Source organism: Mesoplodon bidens, assembly GCF_964165515.1.
Source record: "Mesoplodon bidens genome assembly, chromosome: 12".
In the NCBI taxonomy this organism is placed as follows: domain Eukaryota; kingdom Metazoa; phylum Chordata; class Mammalia; order Artiodactyla; family Ziphiidae; genus Mesoplodon; species Mesoplodon bidens.
The window spans coordinates 67111572-67137469 of NC_138168.1; the positions used below are offsets into that span (position 1 = coordinate 67111572).

The 25898-nt window shown below is 40.5% G+C and overlaps 1 protein-coding gene across 3 annotated transcripts in view; it reads right to left on the reverse strand.

Moving 5' to 3' along the window:
- The window catches only part of MAP3K5 (mitogen-activated protein kinase kinase kinase 5), a 227742-nt gene that overhangs the window by 44625 nt on the left and 157219 nt on the right, over window positions 1–25898 (reverse strand). For all 3 annotated transcript variants that reach the window (XM_081251030.1, XM_081251029.1, XM_081251031.1), the window contains 4 exons: window positions 25714–25763; window positions 23313–23408; window positions 19584–19665; window positions 5390–5523 (listed from right to left, as the gene is read on the reverse strand). In XM_081251030.1, the coding sequence (XP_081107156.1) occupies window positions 5390–5523; window positions 19584–19665; window positions 23313–23408; window positions 25714–25763 (362 nt within the window). The remainder of the gene's footprint in view (window positions 1–5389; window positions 5524–19583; window positions 19666–23312; window positions 23409–25713; window positions 25764–25898) is intronic.

Below are 25898 nucleotides of genomic sequence, written 5' to 3' on the forward strand. Positions count from 1 at the left end.
TAGGAACTAAAGGCTGGTATTAAACTAACCCCCTTAACAAGGTATTAATTAGGGACACCATTTTGACTATTGCTTGAATGAGTTAACACAAGAAATACCAGTGTTACCAAGAAGATCCTTAGGTAATGACTCTCAACTATGAAGACATTTACAAGTTACTTTTTCCATGGAGTTTAAACCAATTTATTAACACTAGTTACTAAGATTGCTCTTGATATGCATGAAATAAAATAGTGGCAATATTGGGCCAATTCTATAGATTTGGTAGATCAAGATGACTAAATTATCTGAAGCAAGAGGCTAACTCAGTTTATGATAATTAAAGGGCTCCCGCCCCTGACACTCTATTAAATATCAATCATAAATGTTTAAATATAAGATCCTGGAGAAACAAATGTACTACACACACTCCTCCTTACGTAACCAAAGGATAGCTCAAAGTTACAATAATAGTCGGGATTCATCCTGGCTAAGAAAAAGAACTTTTCTCCAATATGGAAATGATTAGTAACACCTAGCAATTCTCACTAAATGTAAGTGAAAGTTTAAGTATCAAGCACTGAATTAGCATGAAATTATAATTTGTTCAGGTCAATAAGCAATGTTCGTCTACAGGAATTACAAGAAAATCCCGTTTCTTCTCAATTAGCTGTGACAATGGAAAGAAGAAATGGTACAGATAGAGATACATGCATTTAGCTTTGAAAAATTATTAAATCATACATGTCTCCAGAGCACCTCTGCTGAGTCAAATTCCCACTACAACCATCCAAAGCAGTGGTTCCCAACCTCGGCTGGACATTTGCATCTCCTGGAAGGATTTTTAAAAATATCAATGCCCACGACCCACCCCAGAATTCTGAGGGGTAGGGCCTGAGTATCAGTATAAGTAAAGTTCCCCAAATGGCTCTAGTATACAGCTGGGTGGAAATACCTGATCTAAGCTAATAGTCGAGGGGTGTGTAGAATGTTAGCGGAAGCCAACCTGAGATGAACAACTAGCTGAGACAGACTATGAGAGTGTCCTTAAAATGCACCAGCTCGCTCTTACGACGACTCTGATGCTCTAACAAAGTGTTTTTAGAATGTGAGGGAAACACAGAAGAAGCTGTTTTTGTTGCTATGATCCTTCACTACAGATGGCAGTGGTTAGTATATGCTGGATTATGCATTATTCATACCCATTCTACCATCTTAGCAATTATCCTTTGTAACTGCTACCTTGTTAAAAGCAACCTGAAAAATCCTCTCCAGGTCACAAAGGTGGAAATACCTCTGTGTGCTGTATCTCACAATAACATGATAGACTTCACTGTAATCTTCTTTTAGAGGTAACGAAAAGATGTCCCACACTAGCTGTTCAAGAGAAGGGCTTGTCACGCAAGTATTTTCGAACAACCCATATTATACCAAATGGATCTTTAGTGGTGTTGGTGTACTCTGTGTGTGCACAGTGGCAGCTGAATAAACTTAAGCTACAAAGGTAGTTTTAAAAGTGGTTTCCTTCCAAGTACCTATTTAAATTTATCTGGTGGTGGGAAAGGAGGTGATGTTGCTGTAGATTAGTGAGTTTGCTGCAGCAATTTGATAGTGACAACCCTTTAAAATTTTGTATTGCTTAAAAATCCACTCTATGTATATAATACTTAAGAACCTATAGGAATATTTAACAAAAATTTTAATATGACAAATTTATGTATATTCCCTTAGGTATTTAATGAATAGTTTCTATCACCATTCCGTAAGAATTCATATATATGTCTCATGAACTAACCAAGGGGAAACTGTAAAAATATCACAGAAAACATAAAATTGAATTTACTGTCTGCCTATCTAATATCTGTTCTTCCCTCTTTCTATGATTTTGTTTGGGGAAACCACTGGCCAACATAAAAGCTACGGAGTTTCTAGCCTCCTTTGTAGTTACGGGTGTCCACTTTTGGCCAATGAAACAGAGGTGAAAGTATGCTGGACATTTCTGAGAAAATTTGTTTTCCTTTTTCCTCTTCCTGCCTGGAATGCAGATATGGAGGCTGAAGGCACATTGGCCACTTGTCACAGTCATGCACCAAGGATGGAGACTAAGGATGGAGAAGCAGAAAGAGAGGTGAGGCTTGGGACACTGGATGCATGGGAAAGAAGGGTGTCTTTTTCAGCTTGGGGTAATCAGAGAAGGCGTCTCTGAGGGCCTGAGAATTGAACTGGGACCTAACTGATGAAAATGAGGCAATCCTGCCAAAATCTGGGGACTGAGTCTTGGTGGGCCTGATGGACAGAGAGAGGACAGCGTGGCTGCAATAGAGATGGTGAGGCCCCAGAGGGAGGCAGATGTCTATGCTAAGGGTTCTGGGCTTTTTACACTGGTTACATGAGAATCCACTGAAGGTTTTAAGTGGTAGTGACATGATGTGATTTCAACTTGAGAATGATCTCTGTGCCTTCTCTGAGGAAGGGTGGAGTAGGAGTGGAGGAAAGAGTGAAGTGATCTTGGAGAGCCAGCAGTGAGCAGGCTTGAAGAGATCTTAGTTCTCTACCCAGAAGTCGAACCTGGGTAGCCTGGATTAAAACCAGGAATCCTATCTGCTAGTCCACCAGGGGCTAGAGGCTAGAAGCAAAGTTCCCCTGGTTCTTGTCCCCGTTTGAAAGCAAGAATGTTTCAAGGAGGCAAAAACTAAAACAGGCACAAAGTTTATTATTAGAGACACAGCACAACAAGTGGGAGAGCACACTAAGAAACCATTTATTTATTTAAGACAGAAGCAAGGCAGAAATACACACCCAGAGAGAAAGGGTACAGGCGTCCTCTCTAAAGAGGAGGAGTGCAGTAAAGAGGTAATTTAAATCACTCATATAGGACAGTCCTTCCGGGTCTTTGTTTACCTTTGGCCAATTACTTTGTTTCTTTTTTCACACGTGACCTGTTCCCCAACATGCATGCACAATTTTTTGCTAAGATGGATTCCACTGCAGAGGCCTGTGGGTGCATGTCCACACTTATTATGGGGTGGTGCCCTCTCCCTTTTTGACCCCCAAGGAGGCTTCCTGTGCATGTGCAGACAGGGAAGTTTTCCCTGACCTTAGGAGTGGTCATCTTATCTCTTTACCTCAGCAGAGTTCAGCTCTGGCCACTAATTTTGTCCTTGGAGTGTCTAGGGAAAACAAGGCTTCAATTTTACTCCACTTGACAAACACCAGCTGTCCAGCCCAGGGGCCCATCTACCTCCTACCTCAAATGCAGAGACTAGTTATGAATCAATTGCAGTAAGGAGTCTGCGTGGGAAACCCGAAGGCTTAGATTGGTGATGGGAAAGAGTGGAAAAATTCAGAAAACATTAGAGGTTGAGACAACAGTAGAACTTATGATGGAGTAACGTACACCGAGACAGAGAGGAACCCAAACGAATTCTAGTAGCCTCAACACCTGGATGGGTGGGGTGAGATGAACTGAGATAGGGAATCCTGCAGGTCAAGTACATTCGAGGGTAAAAAAATCCATGGTTCAGCTTGGGCCATGTTAACCTTGAGGTGCCTTTTAGATTTACAAGTGGAGAGGTTGGGTAAACACAGGAGTGTCCTTTCTGAAGAAAGCCGATCATGTGACTGTACCACGGTGGCCAAATACCGTGAACTTGAGGGGCAGCCAAAATAAGTACATGATGTAGCCCAGCACTGAAGTTTGGCCGAATAAGAAATATTGCAACAAGAGACTCAATCCAATTCTGTCTCTTTCAGAGTCTGAATCCACAACATGTAGAAAATGTAAATAATTGATTGTAGGAGCAGCTACCTTACAAAGAGAAGCCGTACGAAAAGCTCTGAGGCAGCAGAAATCATGAGACTGAGAGAAGAGAGAATTGTTGTTTGGAGAAACAAATGGTAGGACAGGGCACTGGGGCATGGAGCAGCAGATCACCCTGCCACCACAGCTGTCCTGCTCCCTGCACAGCTTTCTTGTTCCTAAAAACCACTCCATTTTCCTCAAGGCCCCATTATGTGTGGTTCAAACCATTTCCTCAAATATTTCTTCTCCTCTTTTCTTTCTGATATTCCCTTTAGGTATGTCACACCTTTTCTAGTCATCTCACAGTTCTTGGATGTTCTGTTCAATTTTTTCAGTCTTTTTTCCTCTTTGCTTAACAGTTTCGTATGTTTCTATCGACATATCCTCAAACTCATTTCTGTTACAGTGTTTTTCACCTCTAGCATTTCTCTTTCATTCTTTCTTAGCATTTCCATCTCTCCACTTACATGGACATCTGTTCTTGAATGGTTTCTACTTTTTCCAGTAGAGCCCTTAGCATATTAATCACAGCTGTTTTAAATTTGCCAGTCTGATAATTCCAACATCCCTGTCATATCTGAGTCTGGTTCTAATGCTTGCTCTGTGTCTTCAAACTGTATTTGTTGCCTTTTAGTATGCTTTGTAAAAAAAACCCAAAACAAACAAACAAAAAAAGCTGTGGAAAGCTGGACATGATGTATTAGGTAAAAAGAACTCTGCTAAATAGACCTTTAGTGGTATGGTGGTGAGGTGTAGGGTGAGGGGAAGCATTGTTCTGTGGTTTTGTGCATTAGTCTCTTGTCTTTTAGTGAGCCTGCACTGCTGGGCTGTGAACTTCACAAATGTTTCTCAGTCCCCGCTTCGGTGGAATAGGATGGCTAGAGTGGCCTGGGGTTGGGCACATCTCTTCCCCTAGGTTAGTTAGGCTCTGATGACACAGAGTTTAGGCTCTGGTAGAATAGTTTCTCTTGAGGGCAGGCCTTGTTAAGAACAGGTGCATTTCCAAATGGTTATTTGCCCTCTACCTCTGCAGGAAGCCTGGGGAAGGGGACTTTCTCTGACATTCTTTGTGAGGATCTGATAGGGCTTCTGCCCTACAACTGTGTCTCCAATGTGGGGGGCGGTGGTTTGTCCTGTGACATCGCTTTTCCAATGGCTCGGAAAAAGTAGAGTTGTTGATTTCTCAGTTTGTTCAGCTTTCCAGTTGCTGTCTAGGACAGAGTGGTGACTTCCAACGTCATTACGTGTCTGACCAGAAATTGGAACCCCTGGTTCAAACCATTTCTGCTGGTGCTTATTCCCCATCTATCCAGATAATAAACCAACCATGATCCAGCATAACCTGAGCCCAACACACACAGGACTATTCTCTTTTCTTCTCTTTGAAAGTCCTGTCCTTGTTACCTCAGAGATGCCATCCTTCCCCACCAAAGTGTTGTGCTTGAATCACTGAATGATGCAGCAGCTAAACCTCAGAGGGAGCTAATTAAAGCCATGGAGTTTTCAGACAGAGTTTCATTAATTAGAATATTACCAAAATATTTTTTTAATGCTATTAACGACCGAAATACCTTAGAAAACAGCTTTCATTAGTCACAATTACTGTACCTGCTATCTCTCTCTGGGATTTCCTTAATGGCAATTCTGACTTGGTTGCTCAGATCTCGACCTGCATAAACTATCCCATAAGTACCTTTTCCTAAAACGACTCTGTCACCATTTTCGTCATATTCATAGTCATACTACAAAAGGAAAAAGGGGGAGAGAAGATTGAAAATTAGTTGCAGTCCACATTTTAAACATCAACTTTTTCCAAGAGCGTTTTTCCTTATTTTATCAAATGGCTTTAACATGGGAAAGAATAAGACGAAGTTCAAAGCAACAGCTTCAAGAACCAAAAAATAGACTCAACATAGAGCATAGTGCGTTCACATTTTCACAACTGTTATGAATAGAGGGGGGACGATGTATTTAAATCCATAAAGGTGCTTCTCCAAAAGCCCACTTGGATTTTTTCTACCCACTGAATCCTGGTTTTCCTTGATTCTGGAGATGAGTGTGATTAGCATCAATGTCTATCAATAGCTATCACATCTCATTAGCCTTTCTTCTGTTTTTTAGCTTGTATGAAAGTACTTCACGCTCTGCCAGGGGAATAAAACCACGGAAAGGCTTTGCTTAAGAGGAAAATTTTGAGGTCCTACTGGTTGACAAAAATAAAGTAAGGATTATTGGTACTTCAGCCCCAATTCCCAATTCCCCAAGATTAAAAAACATTTTAAAAATAAAAACTGAAGGAAAAATGTCATTTTTGATGTAAAAAGGACATATTTACAGCCCTAAACCCCAAAGTGTCAAGCATGTCCGTTGAATATGGAAAATGGATCAAATGAAATGGGTATAGTGACATTTGGTAGGGACCTTCTCAGACCTGGAGGTGTCACCCAGAAAGGCACATCTTTTGTTGTGAACTGAAACTACAGGATTCAGGGTCATCAAATGATCAAGCCAAGTGTCTGTAGAAACCCAATGTAAAACTACAAACCAGCAGGAGAGATCATAAGCACAAGCTCCTTCTTTTGTCTACATTTTGCTAGAGTATAAAACTGGCAGCACAGGGCTTCCCTGGTGGTGCAGTGGTTGAGAGTCTGTCTGCAGATGCAGGGGACGTAGGTTCGTGCCCCGGTCTGGGAGGATCCCACATGCCGTGGAGCGGCTGGGCCCGTGATCCATGGCTGCTGAGCCTGTGCGTCTGGAGCCTGTGCTCTGCAACGGGAGAGGCCACAGCGGTGGGAGGCCCGCGTACCGCAAAAAAAAAAAAAAAAAAAAAAAAAAAAACTGGCAGCACATAGCTAGGTTCAACTCACCGAAGGGTTTGAGTTAGCCATTAAAAAAAACCCTGATTTCTAACATTCATAAACCTGCAAAGTTAACTTTAACACAAAAAGATAATCCAAAAGAGGATAATGATCATGGATTTTGACAGTCACTAACAACATAGACTTAAAATATACAGACCTGACAAAATTACAGAGAAAAATAGACAAATATAAACCACAATAGGTTTTAATAGAACTCTTTTATTTTTTTTGTTTTGTTTTGTTTCGTTTTGTTTTTTGCAGTATGTGGGCCTCTCACTGTTGTGGCCTCTCCCGTTGCAGAGCACAGGCTCCGGACGCGCAGGCTCAATGGCCATGGCTCACAGGCCCAACCACTCTACGGCATGTGGGATCTTCCCAGACCGGGGCATGAACCCGTGTCCCCTGCATCGGCAGGCGGACTCTCAACCACTGCGCCACCAGGGAAGCCCAATAGAACTCTTTTAGAAACCAATATATCTAGCAGACAAATTCAAAATAGAGACCCTAATGGCACAAATAACAAGTTTGGTATAGCAAATACAGAGAGAATCCTGTATCCAGATATAAATTCCTTTTGTGCATATATGAAAAATATAAAATAATTAGTCACATATTAAGCCACAAAGAAAATTTAGACAAATTTCAAAGAATAGATATCATAAAAAGCATGATCTTTGACTACAAGATATTAAAAGTAAGATATCCCAAAACTACGTTTTGTTTTTTTTTTGGCGGTACGCGGGCCTCTCACTGTTGTGGATTCTCCCGTTGCGGAGCACAGGCTCCGGACGCGCAGGCTCAGCAGCCACGGCTCACGGGCCTAGTTGCTCCGTGGCATGTAGGGTCTTCCTGGACCGAGGCACAAACCCGTGTCCTCTGCATCGGCAGGCAGACTCTCAACCACTGCGCCACCAGGGAAGCCCCAAAAACTATGTTTGAAAACTGAGTATTACAGTTTAAAATTATCAAGGGATTAAAAAGTAAATGATCATAGGAATTACAAAATAGTTGAAAAGAATGACAAGGAGATGAAAAATTTCATGGCTTTAAAGAATTGCATTAGATACAGACACTATGGAGAACAGTACGGAGGTTCCATAAAAACCTAAAAATAGAACTACCATACAACCCAGCAATCCCACTACTGGGCATATATGCTGAGAAAACCATAATTCAAAAAGAGTCACGTACCACAATGTTCATTGCAGCCCTATTTACAATAGCCAGGACATGGAAGCAACCTAAGTGTCCATCGACAGATGAATGGATAAAGAAGATGTGGCACATATATACAATGGAATATTACTCAGCCATAAGAAAAATGAAATTGAGTTATTTGTAGTGAGGTGGATGGACCTGGAGTCTGTCATACAGAGTGAAGTAAGTCAGAAGGAGAAAGACAAATACTGTATGCTAACACATATATATGGAATCTAAGAAAAAATAATGTCATGAAGGGCCTAGGGGTAGGACGGGAATAAAGACACAGACCTACTAGAGCATGGACTTGAGGATATGGGGAGGGGGAAGGGTAAGCTGTGACAAAGCGAGAGAGAGTCATGGACATATATACACTACCAAACGTAGGGTGGATAGCTAGTGGGAAGCAGCCGCATGGCACAGGGAGATCAGCTAGGTGGTTTGTGACCACCTAGAGGGGTGGGATAGGGAGGGTGGGAGGGAGGGAGATGCAAGAGGGAAGAGACATGGAAACATATGTATATGTATAACTGATTCACTTTGTTGTAAAGCAGAAACTAACACACCATTGTAAAGCAATTATACTCCAATAAAGATGTTAAAAAAATTATCACTTAAGGGCCTCCCTGGTGGCGCAGTGGTTGAGAGTCCGCCTGCCGATGCAGGGGATACGGGTTCGTGCCCCGGTCTGGGAGGATCCCACATGCCGCGGAGCGGCTGGGCCCGTGAGCCATGGCCTCTGGGCCTGCGCGTCCGGAGCCTGTGCTCCGCAACGGGAGAGGCCACAACAGTGAGAGGCCCGCATACCGCAAAAAGAAAAACAAAACAAAACAAAACAAAAAATTATCACTTAAAAAAAAAAAGAAAATGTTCCTGTCCAAAATACCTAGATAAAATAAAATACTTTTAATGCCTAGCCAGGCTTATAAAAACATAAAGATGACTTCAAGGAGCTAGAGATTAAGAGGAAAAGGAACACTAAAGGGATAATCACAAGAAATGATGTCCCTGCAGCCCAAGCGGTGGGGATGAGGGCAGGGCTTTCAGACGTATTAATCTAGGGCAGAGGTTGGCAAACACCTTCTGTAAACGGCCAGATATTGAATATTTTCAGATTTGTGAGCCATACGATCTCTGTGGCAGTAACTCAGCTCTGCCACTGTAAATAGTTCAACCAAATGGGCATGGTTTTGTTCCAATAAGACTTTATTTACCAAGAGAAGTGGTGGGCTGGATTTGGTCTTTGGGTTACAGTTCACCAATTCCTTATCTGAGACTTTGGTCTTAATGCTCATTTGGGACAGGAAATGAAGCCTTGTGCCTATGCAAGGTGAAGAGCTGGAACACATAAAACCAGGGTCCTTGAGGACTATAACATGGTGAGATGGTAGATTAGAAAAAAGTCAGCCCACTGCACTGAGAAACAAAAAGAAAGCTTATCTGTCTTAGACTAAGCTCTGAGTTGACAAAAACAAGTCTCCTCTGAATACTTCCAACCATTGGCTGATCCTCATGCTGTCTGAAGTTCACATTTACACTTATAATTTATACCCGTAATTGGTCTTGAGCCTGGGAAATCCCTGGAGTGACAACAGAAACAAAGCAAAACATTTAAAAGGAAGACTCCCTTAATACAGGCTATGCAGGATTCTCACTTGATACAATGCACCACTGAAATTGAGCTCACAATCCAAAATTTTAAAATATATAACAAAACAATTCACCATCAGTGAGTGTTGGCTGATTTGACAAATATCAATCCCTAAAATTTCACAGAATAAAAGAAACTGACACTCTAAAATAAGTACATTTAACATAAAGTTATAAAATAAGAAATCCAAAACATGAGAAAAGGATAAGACACTCTAAAAAAGGCCAGACAGATTTGAGACAGACTCAAACCTAACCTCCAGAAGTTGAGCCTTAAATAGGAAAAATAAAAATAAATTCACACTCAGATATGGTATAGGGAAACTACAAAATATGAAAGGCAAAGAGAAGATCATAAAAGAAAGCAGAAATAAAAAGGACAAATTACCTACAAAGGTAGATAATCAGATTACTCGGTGAACTCTCTGGGGTATACACTCTCAACTTGAGAGACCACTGTCACAGAGGATGAGGAATATGGGGGCATACTGTTACCAGCTTGTTTATTTGTTTCCAATAGGTTTCCAAGCCTTGACAGAAGGCAATCGGGCTGTATTCTTTTGGGGAAAGCTATGCCCACATGCTAGGACCGGGTGAGCACTGGTCTCCCTGTTGTAGACCCTTCTTTGGCAGAGGAAAGAGGTCAAGCTCTGGAAGAGAGGTGTCTACTTGCCCGGTGGCAACACTGTACCCAATGTACAATAGAGAATACTCCTAGCTACCTAATATATGGTTGAAGGCTGTCTTAGACCAGAGGAGGAAACTAGATATGTTTACAGGATGAGAGAATAGGAAACAGGGATCATTTAGCAATTTCCCCACACTAGAAGATAAAACGCCAGCAAAGAGGCAGTAAACATAGTCCAAAAATTCCACTTGAAGGAGTCCAAGTCTCTACACCCAACTCCTGCGGCCCGGACTTCCGCCATGCTGTACCATGCATGCTGGAAATCTACCAGCCAGGGCCCAGGCTGGCAGGAGGCAGGACAGGGACCATCGCCAAAGTAGCTCATCTTTGCCAGTGTGGCCTATGAAAGGGACGGAAACCTGTACACTGAACCTAGTACGACCACCACCTTACATTATTACAATGCACTATAATTAAAAGAAAAAAACCCCAGCTTTCAATAACCTACCTCATTTGATGGTCATAATAAGCCTTTGTCATAGTAGGGAAGGTCTATGATTAGCTCCAGTTTACAAATGATCAAAAGTATCTTCCACTGAAAATATGTCAGAGCAGTGGTTTAAACCAGCTCATCAGGTTCCAAGTTTTCTGTTCTTTCTACTGCCAATGGTGAAGGAAAATCCTTGTACAGCATGAGAGCTGCATCTTAGTTCTTAGTTCTGGTTCCAAACACCAGTACTGTAGAGATGTTCCAGCACATTGTCAATATCCACTGAACACCCATTCACTTATTCAAGCATACAGTAGACATCTCTTGGCCATCTTAGACTCCATTCTTCCCTTTCCCTTACTCCCCACATCAAACTGATTGCCAAATGCCACCAGGTTAATCCTCACTGCTCTTGCCTCATTTCAGGCCTTCCTTGCTTCTGTACTAATTCTACAGACTCTTAACTGGCCTCCCTGTCTTCCCCTCTCTTGTTGCCCTGTTCCCTAATTCATTCTCCATTAAGTGGACAGTGAACTTTCCAAAGTTCAAAGTTCCAAAGTGAGCTTTCCATGTTCATACCACTACCTCTGCTTTATCGGTTCCTCGTGACTTTCTGGATCAAATCCAAACTCCTTAGCCTGGCATCAATGCCCTTCAGGACCTTATTGCTGCCTCTGTGTCTAACCTTCTATCTCATCAGTGTCCCCCCCAGAATTCCCAGGGAGGTTCCACAGATCTTTGTGCCTTCACACATATGCGTTTTCTACCTAGGTAATTCTGCCTTCAAAACAAGGAAGCTTTCTTGAACTGTCCACCTGACCCTCAAAAGCTGGGTTAGATTCTGGTCTGATATGCTTCCAAGGCCTTCTGCCCTCACTCGCTCACACTTTTTTCACTCTTCTCTTACCCAAATCTGCATTCCAGTCTGTACTCTGAGCTCTTTGAGAGCCAGGACTTTTAATTTCTCTGTCCCTAGTCCTAGCCATATCTGGCTTGTAGTAGAGGCTCAGTCGTTATTGGCTTAATTAATCAATCAGCCTATAAAAAAATTGATGAGAACCTTTTTAAAAACCAGGTGCCAAAACAAAACATTTAATGTTGCTATCCATTTATGTTTGATTGAAAGGAGCTTTGCCCCAGGGATACTTACTTAACATAGAGAAGAATATATAAGCCTTGATGAAACTGCTCAAGTTTTAGTTTCCCTAAGAAATGTAAAGCATCAACAGACTATTCTTTTCTAAAAAAACAATATTAAGTATAGAAGTTGACTCCTGTTAAAAGAAGTGGTCATGGTAAAAATCAAAAGGGCTTTCAATAAAACTGAAAACCGTTCCAAAGGGTAGTTGCCGCTTGGTTTCTCCTTCTTTTTTAACCTCCTTTTCCTATTCTTACAATATAGAGATCTAAATTGAAAAAGCAGGCTTGAGAAAACTGCCCTGACCTACAAGAAGAGAGAATTATCTATGTGATGGCCAGAAAAAGTAGAACAGAGCATTGGCCAAAAGCCAAGGGAAGGCAGGGTCTGTTAAATGACAAGTAGGTAGAAAAAGGAAGGTGGGGACAAGGGGAATTCAGTATTTAAAAAAATAAGAATACCATTACACTGCTTAGGGCTTCCCTGGTGGCGCAGTGGTTGAGAGTCCGCCTGCCGATGCAGGGGACACGGGTTCGCGCCCCGGTCCGGGAAGATCCCACATGCCGCGGAGCGGCTGGGCCCGTGAGCCATGGCCGCTGAGCCTGTGCGTCCGGAGCCTGTGCTCCACAGCGGGAGAGGCCACAACAGTGAGAGGCCCGCGTACCGCAAAAAAATAATAATAATAAAATTACACTGCTTATATAGTTCGCATTCTATTTCTACGGCAAAGGGCTAGCAACTCAGGCTGTTGCTGAGGGAGACCACTGCATTCTGAAGCAGTGACGAAAACGCTTCTAGAATCAGCCCTTCCTTGTTGCCTGCCAACTGCCTAAACTGGCACTGGGAGCAGAATGAGCGTAGGAAGACAGTCCTGACAAGGCCAAACAACAAAGTGATGACCCACTTAGTCCTCGCACCGTCCAGGGATCCACAGTAAAACAGCCACCTTCTAAAAAGCCAGGCACTTCCCCCGGCACTTAATTACCTTAGCTGAGCAGTCACCTCAAAGAGCCAAACGATAGCTTTGCTAATTTTCAGTCTGTGTTGCCTTAGTAATACGTAAATGCTGAAAACATTAATAACTACATCAATTCATTTCATAATTAATGAAAACATTAATGCTACTAATAGCATTAATAGAATAGGAAAAACGCTGCAGGTACAAATATCTAATCTCATAGCTCTCTCCTCCCTCAGATCTTTACTCAGACCTTCCCTTCTCAAGGAGACTTCCCTGGCTTCCTTGTCTAAAATTATACACCCTGTTTCACTGTAACTTCCTAAATCCTTCCCTGCTTAATTTTTCTCCTTTATACTGATCATTATCAAATATAACATGTATTTCACTTATTTATTATCAGTCTCCCACTATACTGTAAGCTCAGTGAAGACACGGATTTTCTGTATTTTGTTCTCTGCTGGATCCCCAGCACCCAGAGAGTGCCTTCCACAGGTGTCCAATAAACATTTGTTGAGTGAACTGATAGAATCCACTTGGACCCACTAATGTGATACCAAGATTATTTTAAGCTGAAAACATCTGAATAAATAGCAGCTGCAGAAAAAACCTTATCTAAACTTCTTTTGCTGACTTAAGCAAAGTCTCTCGAAAATACAGCTGTCATAATCCCCTCTCCAGGAGGTTTAGGACCACTTATACCTGGATAAGAAATTACTAAACCAAACCTTTTCAAAACTTTCAGTACCTTCCACTTGTTTCTCATTAGTTTCCCACCATGTTGCTTTCCCTTGAAGTCCTATTAAGAACTTTTCTTATTAAGATAAATAAACTCTTAACTCTCGTTGTTCAGGAATCACTTCTTTGCGTGTTCCCTCGTACAGAAATAAACTTTGTCTTTCCTTCTGTAATCTGTCTTTCGTCAGTTAATTTGCAGGCTCCCAATCACTGAACCTGAGGTGGTAGAGGAAAAAGTTTTTTTTCTCGCAACAGAATAAATGAATGAGTAACAAACTGATATTCTTGTCATACAACACCAGAAGGGGTAGCTTTTCTCAGGCAGTGCAGTAACTGTGGATGTTCAACTTGGGATCTGTACAAAAATAGAAATAGGACGCCAAAGAAAAACAAACCAGTGTGCCACTGGATGACTCTGAATTGATTTAAATGAATTCTAAACTATCATTCACTGTTAATGTCTGTGAGACAAATCAACAGAAGAAGAAACGGTAAGGTATTTCATCATCCGGCAGATGTTTGAGTGAAAGGGAAGCATTCCTTTTATCTCGCTTGTCCCTAAGCCATCCCACGAGGGGGCAACTTCCTCTCTATGTACCGTGGAAACTACATATAAACAGGTTCACAGGGCCAGCTGCTATGATTACCTGAGGCTTGTGTCAGTCACACGTCCATTTTGATAAAACAGTGAGGTAAATATTACAAATGCATTAAAAAGGAGGAGGAGGGGAAAAGGGAGGGAGAATATATGTATGTTTGGGAGAGGCATGAGGAGGAAGACAACATATTCTGTATGGAACACCAAAGGACCTCAGTAATTTATGGCTTTTTCAAGGAACTAAAAGAGAGAGAGTGAGAGAGAGAGAGAGAGAGAGAGAGAGAGAGAGAGAGAGAGAGAGATGAAGAGAATGGGTTGAGTGTCTTGATTACGGTATTCAGCTTGATTATGGACTTAACATTGATTCAGCAATCTTCAAGCTCATTTCCCAGCATTTACTCTGCCCCCCTGCAATGCATATCCCCCTCCCCCCAGTTTGAGGTATGGTTTAAACAACTCTGGTTTTGTCACTCCCCAGTTTCAAACCCTTCTGAATGAACTTCTGCTTGGATGCCTGACACCATGCAAGACTGTGGTGAAAAGGGAAAGAGAGCCACAGTCCAGCCTTGGGATGTAAACAGTCTGGCGCAGGCTATTGAATTACAAGGCAATGAGAAGAGCCAGGGCAGAGGAGTGGGCAAAAATGCCGTAAGAGCAGAGAAAAGTGAGAAGGGGTGTCGAAAATGATTCAAAAGTAAAATGATTCAAAAGTAAAAATGACCCTTCAGCTGGATCTCAAAAAATTAGGAAGCAGTCACCAAGTAGGACAAAGCAGAAAAAGCATGTGGAGTTGGGCACCTGCATGTCAAGCCCAGAGGCAGGAACAGCCTGGTTGTCTGAATAATGGAAGGGAGTTTGGCATTGCTGGACCGCAGAGTGCAAAGGAAAGCTAAGGTACAGCCAGGGAGGTAAGAATATTCTAGGGTGCGGAAATCTTCTACAAAGAGTAGCATCAAATCTATTTCATTTTAATTAAAAAAATTTTTTTAATACCATTTGCAGCGACATGGATGGACCTAGAGATCGTCATACTGAGTGAAGTAAGTCAGAGAGAGAAAGACAAATATCATATAATTTCACTTATATGTGGAATCTAAAAAAAATGGTACAAATGAACTTATTTACAAAACAGAAATAGAGTCACAGATGTAGAAAACAAACATGTGGTTACCAGGCGGGAACGGGGTGGTGGGGGGAGGAGGGATAAATTGGGAGATTGGGATTGACATATACACACTACTATATACAGAATAGATAACTAATAAGGATCTATTGAATAGCACAGGGAACTCTATTCAGTGTTCTGTAATGATCCATATGGGAATAGAATCTAAAAAAGAGTGGCTATATGTGTATGTATAACTGACTCACTTTACTGTACAGCAGAAACTAACACAACATTGTAAATTAACTGTACTCCAATTTAAAAAATTAACAAAAAAAAGAAAACAAAACTTTTTAATTAGGGGAGTCACCGGATTAAATCTGCCTGAAAGATCTCTCCAGTGATGGCAGGGACAGTGTATTGATGGCAGGAGAGATATCAGGCCACATGAGAGATGTTGAGGACCTGAGATGGGGGACTGATAGAGTGGGGTGAAGGGACTGGAGGAGATGCTGGGGGTGAGGCTGGAGCAGAAGCTGCTCTGAGGCGTCTGGCTTGGGTAACAGTGCAGATGCCCTTCTTCTTAGTGAAGCTATGAAAGGCTGGGAGAACAAAAACAGGGACCACAGCTGACAAGTGTTAGAACTCTTACAGTTAACTGTAAGCAACTGTTCAATGATTTCAATATAAGTTTATTAATACATTAAACTATTTAAGATATGGGTTCATAACCCTTCCATTTCAAAAGACAGCCTTGAATCAAAAAACATGGCCTTGAATCAAAAGAAGTTGTTTCTCTTTCTGTTTAAAAACAGAAAAGTCCACTGAAAGTGGTATTGAGCTATATTTAAAAGACCTGGTACAGTTTATACTAACCTTGAAAATTATAAAAAATGTGAGCTAGGAAAGGACATTTAAGATCTTTTTGTTCAGCTTTCATGTAAGGAATGATATCATCTTAACCCAGCAGGAGTAAGAATTTTGTCCAAAGTTATAAAACTGGCTACTGGCAAAGTTAGAGCCAGAACCCAAGACCACTGACCCCAGCACAAGGATCATACTAGAGCAGAGTCCGATATAATCAGTTGGAGGAGGGGTCTGACCATGACCCGAAGGAGGCTGAATCCCTCCCACAACTATAATGCTTCAAAGAAACCTCAGTTTTTAAAATCAAAAAGAAAAGTAAATCTTAACTTGGGCTTCGAATAAGAAGTTTTTCAAACACCAGGAAGTCTAAGGATTAGCTTCAAATTTGTGGTTTATGGAACCACATTAATAGTTAATGTTTGCCAAATGCTGATGCCACCCCAAGTGAAGTTAAAAACTTTTTAAAAGCATCTGATCTTTCCAACATTTTAATTTTGTTTTGGGCCAAGGTACCCAAAGGCTTCAGGAATAATTGACACGTGTATTGAAACAATTTTAATTCTATCTCAAATGAAGGTAAAGATCAGAAAATAATTATTCTGCATACAAATCTCCAAAGTAATCCTTCTTGTTTATACTATAAAGAATGGGAAGAGGAGGAATTATTTTTGCTATGTCATTCATGGGCTGAAGTTTGAGTTCAGTTTGTGGTAATGAAATTAAGGAACTCATTTTAATCAAATTTCAGAATACTGAAAAAATAATGTTAGTCGAGAATGTTGAAAATAGCTAAGAAATGTGATCAAGGGTATAATGGAGTTATCATAAGTTATGCAAAAATATAAGTTAAGGTTATTCAATAACTCATATTATATAGGTGTTCTGGCTATGAAGGGACATTCCGTGAGAGGGAGACCCAAGATGGATTTCATCATCTTCACAGCCCAGCACATCACCGTATCCATTCATTAATGTTATGCTAACAGAACACCCAAGAGTACAACAACAGCAATGTCACTGGTTGTGGCAAAATGGCAAACTAAGCCAAAATGTTACTTCAATACTTAAAACAAGTACTCTTGAATTCACTGTATAGACTATACAGTCCACTGGAAATACTGCAGAAGTCATTCTATGTCATAGACTTTAAATTATTCTGATAGAATGCAAAGGACAGAAGTACACGAGTGTTTTTCTAACATTAAAAGGATAATGGGACTTCCCTGGTGGCGCAGTGGTTAAGTCTCTGTGCTCCCAGTGCAGGGGGCCTGGGTTCGATCCCTGGTCGGGGAACTAGATCCCGCATGCATGCCATAACTGACAGTTCACATGCCACAACAAAGGAGCCCGCAAGTCGCAACTAAGACCTGACACAACCAAATAAAAATAAATAATTTTTTTCTTTCTTTCTTTTTTTTTTTTAGTATCAAAAAATAGTATACCTGTGCTTTCTTGAGAAGTGTGAGTTAGGAGCACTTTGTTGAATCGGAGAGCACTATGGTATGAGTTGGGTTTTATGAGGTCAGTAGACCTACTAAAACCCTCTGGATATTCCTAGGAAGAAACCTGAGCACTTCCCTCCATCTTTGGCTGGTGATGTTCTCAGCATTCGCAGGAGAACTGTCTGATCAGGAAGGGTGTCTTACAAAATCCACCCCATTTAGTACCACTGCACACAGATCAGGAGAGCTTGACCCTGGATCTTCTTGACAGCTCTCTGAAAAGTGATCTACCTACCGCTTTTACGTTATAGGAGACTGAGTCTTAGGAAAATCAGCTAGCCAGATTCACCACAAATTCTAAGGCAATTAAAGCCGTGTTATGCAATGCATAGGGTTAAATGAGTTTCTAAAGCAGCGTCTCTGAACTGTTGATTCAATCAATTATGAAGACCAAGCTTGTCTAACATGGCTACCATAGCCTGTCTGTGCTATGTGTATTTTTTGTAAGATGGATTTAGTTTTTCAAAGAAGGGTATGAAATAAAGGATAGCTATCACTGTTATTGCTTTTGTAAACCCAGCAATTTATGATATTGTACAATAACTTTATGGATTTTCAAATCTATCCACGTGCTACTTTATTACTAATGGAACTGTTTCATTTTCATTGTCTTTGTTAACTTTTACCCTGGCAGTTGCTATGTATCAAGTGATTCTAAATTTAACCCAAATAAAAACAGAGATAATGAGGTGCAGTCAAAAGAGCACTGATGTAGAAATCAAGAGATCTAGTTCCTAACCACAATCACTTAAATAAGAAAATATAACAGTGCAAAATATAAAGCATAATAAATAAGAAGTATTGTCTATTACTTCTGTAGACAGCAAGCTAGTGCGTGGGGAAGATTTCTTTTTTCCAAATTAGGTCTATCATCTTTTTATAACTTAAATGAAAGAGGCTTAGGCTTACCCAGGAATATCAAAAGCTACACAACTGCTAGAGAATTAAATGAAAGAGGCTTAGGCTTACCCAGGAATATCAAAAGCTACACAACAGCTAGAGAAGTATAGAACTTAACTACAGACAGAATTAACAACTGGTTATTATATTTAAGTTCCCCTCGACTGTTACCCTACTATTTCAATGCTTACCTAAAACTTCTAGCCTACGAGATGACATTATTGAAGTGATCTAATATACTAGGTATACCAGTCAGGTTGGTGTTCTAGTTTCTTCAATTTCAGTTTAACATTAGAAATGCAATTTTCAATATTGCTTGGATTCAGAATTTGGTCCCAAGTCATACACTGGGAAAGGCTTGGAGAAAACAGAGGCCCACGACCATGCCTGGAGAAGTGTCAACCTTCACACACTGAAGGTGCTCAAGTGCAAGAGTCAGCTCTCTTGAAAGTTCCCAGCACTGTCCTCCCTGTGGTGGAAGGCTGTGCTATACACAGCAGAAAGACATGATGGAGAAAATGGACACAGTCGAAAAGTAGGTGTCTGCAGCGTACTATATCTAGGAGGCACAAGGAAAAGCACTGCGGTGGAGAGCAACAGCACTGGGGTGACTGTTACCACCTCCTCTCTTTAGTTTGTTAATCTTCCATTGTTTCAGGTTCTCTGCATAAGCATACGAATGAGGACGGTGAACGGTTCTATCATTCAGAATTTTCACTGAATTTTGCTTGTCTGAATTGCAACATAACTCAGAGGAGAATAAAACATGTGTAAGGGCACTGTGACTCTTGCATTGAGGGTTATCAACACCCTCAAAGATAAAGCACAATTACTCACTATCAGAGTAAGATACAAAAAACTCAGTATTCCTGACTAAGAGTTCTCCAATGTTTGCTTTTCAGCCCTTTTTAACCAAAGGAATTCTAGAAGCTGCTTTTAAACATTAAGGGAAAGCTTACAGACTCTGGCTGAGCTCTCTACCCTTCGTCACTACTCACGAAGTGCACGCACGCACACACACACACACACACACACACACACACACACACACACACACACACACACACACACACACACCCTCCCCTCAGTAAAGCTTTAAATAGTTCATTCTAAAAAATTAGCCACAGAGAAATTTAGTAAAATGAACTCAGAAACCAAAGTCATTACCTCCAGGGAGTCACCTTCACAATCTCCTTCCTCTGTATTTCTCCCTTTCTCTTCAGTAATGGTGCTCACCATTTCAAAAAACCTGCCATGAAAATTGGTATATGGTCACTCATAATACAGAAGATATTAAATATAAGCAAGCACGTTTCAAAGTGACTTCAGAGCAAAAAAATGGGACCTAGAAGAGTCAGGCAATAAACAAAATATCAGCATCAGTGCGAAAAATATGATTTTTCATATTTTTGGTAGGATTTGCCAGAAATTTCTGACCTAATGCCTCACAAGTCATAGTAACATGATATGTTATAGAATTAGAACAGTAAGGCTAGACAAGGTCATAGAAAGGTTAAGAATGTGGACTTGAATATCATACCAAGGTTGTTAGTATTTGCATGATTTGGGGCAAGTTTCTCCACCTCTCTGAGTCTCATTCTTTAATTATAAATGGGGAATATGAGTATCTATCTTATAGGTTGTTGTGAAGATGACTTGAGGTAATACTTGTAAAGTGCTCAGCACAGGGCACTCTTTAAATATTAGCTATTATTGTTTTGCTGCTGTTAATATTACCCTCTTTAATGGGACATAACAAAAATACCCAGATTCTGGAATAGTGTCTCTAAATTCTGAGCTGACTCTGCGACACAGTGCTGGCCACTACATTTGATCTCAGTTACTGACTCTTCTGCCTGAGCACCTCAGTGTCATACATGTGGGGTCCCATATATACAGTCTGCAAAATACTGATGGAATCAGGAACAGCTAGCTTATATGTTTGTGACAGAAGCCACCTTTCTGTTGGTGACATTTTCTTCAGGAACTATTCTTGTAAAGTTCCTTTTTTTTTTTTTTCTTCCTAGAGGTCATTTCAGAGCTACCCCCCGCCCAAAATTATGGTAAGAAACAGATCTTCCCTCTGCAACGCTAGCTATGTCTATCCATTCAGAAGGGATGCTAATGGTTTCTAGCCCAGACGTGGAGTAAGGGAGGCACTGTGAACAGGGGCTGATGATCTCACAGGCACGTGATGCTGCGTACTGCCAGCCCAAGGGAAGAGCAGGTTACTGTGTGACAAGAAAAGTTTCCCTAACACAACGTAGAACCTTTATGCTATCTCTGTACCTATGAGATAATAGAAAATAAATATTGGTCTCTGCCCCCAGGTTCTGGCACAGAACTCCTAAAACCCTTGTAAGTCATAAGAACACTCTGAGCATCTCTTGTGTTCTAATATTTGTCTAAGACCCCATCTCTAACATAGGGCTCCTAAAACCTTTGTAAATTCCTAAGTGATAGAGCACCAGGAGCATCTTTTGTTCTAAGCAACTCTGGGTGGACTCCTGGATGGGGGCTGGTCAAGACCAAGCCACGATTAGAAGCTTAGAATTTTCAGCTTCATCCTCCCACCTTCCTCCAGAGAGGGGAGAGGGGCTGGAAATTGAGTTAATAATTGTTCATGCCTACATGAGGAAGCCTCCATAAAATCCCAATAGTAGGGGTTTCAGAGAGCTTCTGGGTTGGTGGACATACCCATATAGGGAGGGTGATGCACCCCAACTCCACAGGGACAGAAGCTCCTGCACTGGGGACCCTCCCAGACCTCACCTTATACATCGCTTCATCTGGCTGTTCATCTGTATCATGTCCTTTAATAAACTGGTAAATGAAAGTAAGTGTTTCCTTGAGTTCTGTGAGCCTCTCTAGCAAATTAATCGAACCCAAGAAGGGGGTCGTTGGAACCTCTGATCTATAGCTGGTATATCTAAAGCACAGGTGATAATCTGGGCTTGTGACTGGCATCTGAAGTCAGGGGAAGAAACAGTCTTATGGGACTGAGCCTTTAACCTGTGGGATCTCACTCTATCTCCAGGTAGATTGAGTTCAATTGTAGGTGTCACAGAGAATTGCTTGTTGTGGGGTAAAACCTCCACACATCTGGGGACCAGAAATGTCAGAAATGAAGTGTTTTGTGTGAGGAATAAAGGAGACACAAAGGAAAGAAACACAGTAGGGAAGAACTGGTTTTTTTCCTACACAGGAAAAAACCTTTTCTTATAAAGTACCTCTTATCATCCATCCATCCGTCCATCCATCCATCCACCCATCCACCCAACCATCCATCCATCCAACAAATACTCATCAAGTTTCCACTAGGATAAAAAACTGTTCTGGCCTTTGGGAATATGACAATGAACAAAATAGACAAAGTCCATTATGGAGTTGGAAGCCTCTCTATGGAGTCTGCGTGTGATGCCTAGTTCCTCACTCTTCCTTTCTCTATATATACATTCTTTGGAGGTTAAAGAAAAGAAAATCCCAAACCTGATCAGAATGATGGTATGCTCTGATGAAGATTACATATCCTGATGAGTTACAGACAAAAGCAAGTTCAACCAAGAGGAAGAACATGAAAGACCTAAACAAATTCTAGGTTTAAAGATAGACTTTAAGATTTGGGGTAAAGACTTCCATCAGCTACTCACACAAAAATTTTCAACACCAACTTCTCTAAGTAGAATATAACACTTCTAGTGGGGTGGGAGTACAGTGTAATTTTTAGATGCTTGGATTCTGAAGTAACATGGGCCTGGTTCAAATCCCAAGTTTTATGCTTTTTGGCTATATATGATTATAGGCTAGTTAAACTCTCCAAGACTCTACTTTTTTTTTACTCTTTTCAACAAAAATATGAATATTACCTACCTAATAAAGTTTATTTGAAGATTAAAATAGATATGAGTTCTGAGGTCAGTACTCCATAAATCTTAGCTATAATTATCACTGAAACAAATGAATAGCCTTGAGAATTCAAGCGCAGAAAAGTCGACCATACACGTGCTAGGAATTCTTTCTTATTTCCAAGTCTTTTTACTACACATTTTACAAAATAATAAAGATAAAACTTTAGCTAAGAATCTTACATTAAACATACATATTTTTGGTACCAAGATAAAAATGACTGACTGTATATTGCAGCTAGCATATCAATCATTTATAATGGGGTCAAACAGTGATTATTTGAAGGAACAACCCCAGCAAAATCTTAAGTCCAAGCTGGCTTTTACCTGCACTTTGGTGTCTAAATTGCCACGCACTTCTATAGGTCCCCACAATTAGTCACTGTGTTCTAAGGGACCAGGAAGTACTTAGTTATTAGCCCAAGACAAATATACCCAGGGAGGTTAACCCAAACATACAATGCAGTCCATGGATTTTTGGATTATCTTTTATGGGTGTGGATTACATCACTGGCTCTTAGCTCAAGTTGTTCCTCCACCTAAAACTCCAATGTAATTCGTCGAGGGTCGGGCTCAGGCACTTTCTAGAGCCCACCAGTTGATTCTAATATGAACCAGAGTTAGGAGCCACTGTTGTAGACGATGGTGAGATTATTCGAAAGAATTCAAGAATGAAACTTTTGGTAATCACATAATACATGAGCACTTTAAAAACAAGTCATAATACTTGGCAATTAACTGGTAAATTTGGTTAACGTTTTGTCTAAGGAAAAATAAATTATGACTAAGAAAAAGGTTAATTTATTAAAGAAAGTTCCCCAAATTCTCAGTTAAACATGCCACATAATTATAAGATATCAGTGCAAATGAAATATTTATATAAGCACATGGCCATGAATTCTTTACAGGAGCTACATGTTCATTTATTAATAAAAAATAATGATCAGGTAAGAACAGACTTTTTCACATATAAACAGTGACTAATACGTACTTTTTACAATGAAGTTCTGTACAGAAATAGATTTGGAAATCATCAGAATTGTGAAGCACATAAAGAAAACAGCATCGTTCTTCAAATTTAGAAATACTGAAACAAACAAAGAATTATTCACAGTAATCTCAATACTTCCATGTACTGTAATGAAAAATAAATACGTTTTATATTCAGTCCCAATTATGATATCAGTGTTGTTTATACCAAAATGTTATAAATAGCACTTTAAAAAGTGACATTCCCTGTACCACAACACTAAAATTATTTAATACTCTGAGCATTGTCCTCCTGCTTGTATCTGCAGATAATGTTGCTCTGGGGTGTTGTAGGCACACAAGCTATGTGTCCTACAACTTAGCATGGGGAAGGAGTCTTGCCTGCTGCAGCACTAAACTGTGTGCTTGAAAGAAAAGCATAAATATCAACTGGCTTACTGACCTTGGTGATTCTGGTTCCGTAAGATGTGTCGAACAATAAAATGCTTCTGAAGCTAGGAAGGCAATGTGTGGAGGCAGGTAAAGCACCTCATCATTGTAGAGATTATAAAGGAGTGAAGAAATATGAAACAGCACTTGGTTTGGACTCAGCAAGTCGTTTACTTTACAGAAATTGAAACAATTTTGAGTTTACCAGTCAGGCCATGCTCTTTTATGCCAAGGGTTGGCAACTATTTTCTGTAACAGGCCAGAGAGTAAATATATCAAGCTTTGTAGGCCACACTACTCAGTTTTGCTGTTGGAGCAGCCTTAGGCAATACATAAATGAATGAACATGGCTGAGTTCCAATAAAACTTTATTTACAAAAACAGGCAGCGGGCCATATTTGGCCTGTGGGCTATAGTTCTCCAATCCCTATTTTATGCCTCTGCATCTGCTGTTCCTTCCATTTGGAATGCACATCATTTCTGACTTTTTAAAGAAATTCTATTCACCATTTAAGGCCCACCTTAGACCTTACCCTCTCTCCCTTCACTACTGCTACCTGAAACAGAAAGACTTCCTCTTGCCCCTCTGGTCTTTGAACATACATCTGTTAATCTCACACTGAACTATCATTAGTTGTGTGTTGCCCTGCTGGGCTGTGAGTGCTTTAAGAGCAGAGTTCATGTCTTAGTCCTTTGTGTATCCTTAGCAGAACAGGACTCAACATTTGATAGATAGCTGGTGCTCAATAAATGCCCATTGACCGAGCTGAGCAAGTCCTAAGCTGATGCAAGACAAACTGCTGACAGCTGGATTTTCTTCTATAGTTTGTCTTCTATTTATAGAGGAGGAAGTCAAGAAAAGTTAGGTCTCTTTGAAGTCACACACTGGAACTCAAGTTTCTCAACATATTAACCAACAGTAGCTGCCTATAATCATTCCATGCTGATAAAGTGAAATTTATATTTACCATACTTTCCTAGATGGATGGCTTAAAAAGGCAGCAATGAGTGTCTTGCTAATGACTGGTCTTAAAAATTAAATATTAGAGAGTAATGCTTTATTTGAGAAGGCATGGATTGGAAAGATATATAATGAGTCAGTCTGGCCTGTTTCCATTCACATCATTCATGTGATAACAGGTGTTTTTACCAGGCAAACTCCAATTATCAGTGACCCAGATGACTCTGCCAGTTCATATGCTCCAACAAAACCAATTACTATTATGCCAAAAGCAAGAGAGTATTGTATAACTGGCACGCAGAAATCTGATTTTTCTCATTTCTGTTTATATGGGCCACACAGTAGTAAACACAACTAATTTGGTTTGAAATTTGCAAGAGTTGGTGTATCATAAACTTCTGTAGAACAAGTATGTAAACATTTAACCAGTGGCTCTTGATTCTGAAATAAATCTCATTTCTAAACCCCAGGAATTGGCATTATGATGGCAATGTCAGAACTGAAGGGAGCCACTGTAACCTCAAGAACACTTCATTAACGGTGACCTCAGGAAAAGTCGTAGAAAAATGAATTCCCATAATCTCACCATATTAATATTAGCTACAGGATACAATCTGGCAGATGGTATGTATGTTTTCAATACATCTAAGGAGAGATTAGTTCCTGGGATACCAAAAGACCAGAAAAACCATCCTCTAACATAAACCCAGCTAGAGAGGACCCCACACAGCTCACTTTTATCCTCACCTTGACTCTGGTCCACAGTTCACATTTACCTGTCACCACATTTTAAGTAGGTGACAAGTGCAGAGTCAGTTCAAACAGTGAAGGTTTTGTTGCAAATCTTTTTGTAACGGAGATAAAGAGTCTGAAGAAGGCTGAGCATTTTCATCAACAGAAGGATTCTTGAAGTTCTTTGCCTTTTTAAATCATGACTACAAGTCCTATCCAAGACATTCACACTCTAGAAAAAACATCTTCTAAGTAAACGAAATGCACCAAGGAAACTTACCTCACTCCCCTGACAGAAGAAGCACTAAAATTCCACTCATGTATACCTTTCTAGAACACAGGGGGGAAGAACAACAACAACAAAGGTTGAGTCATCCAAATGAAAATAACATAACAGTAATTGTGTTTTATTACTTTTTAAAAATATACACAGAGTCATTTTTCCTAGTGCGTAATTCTTCACGG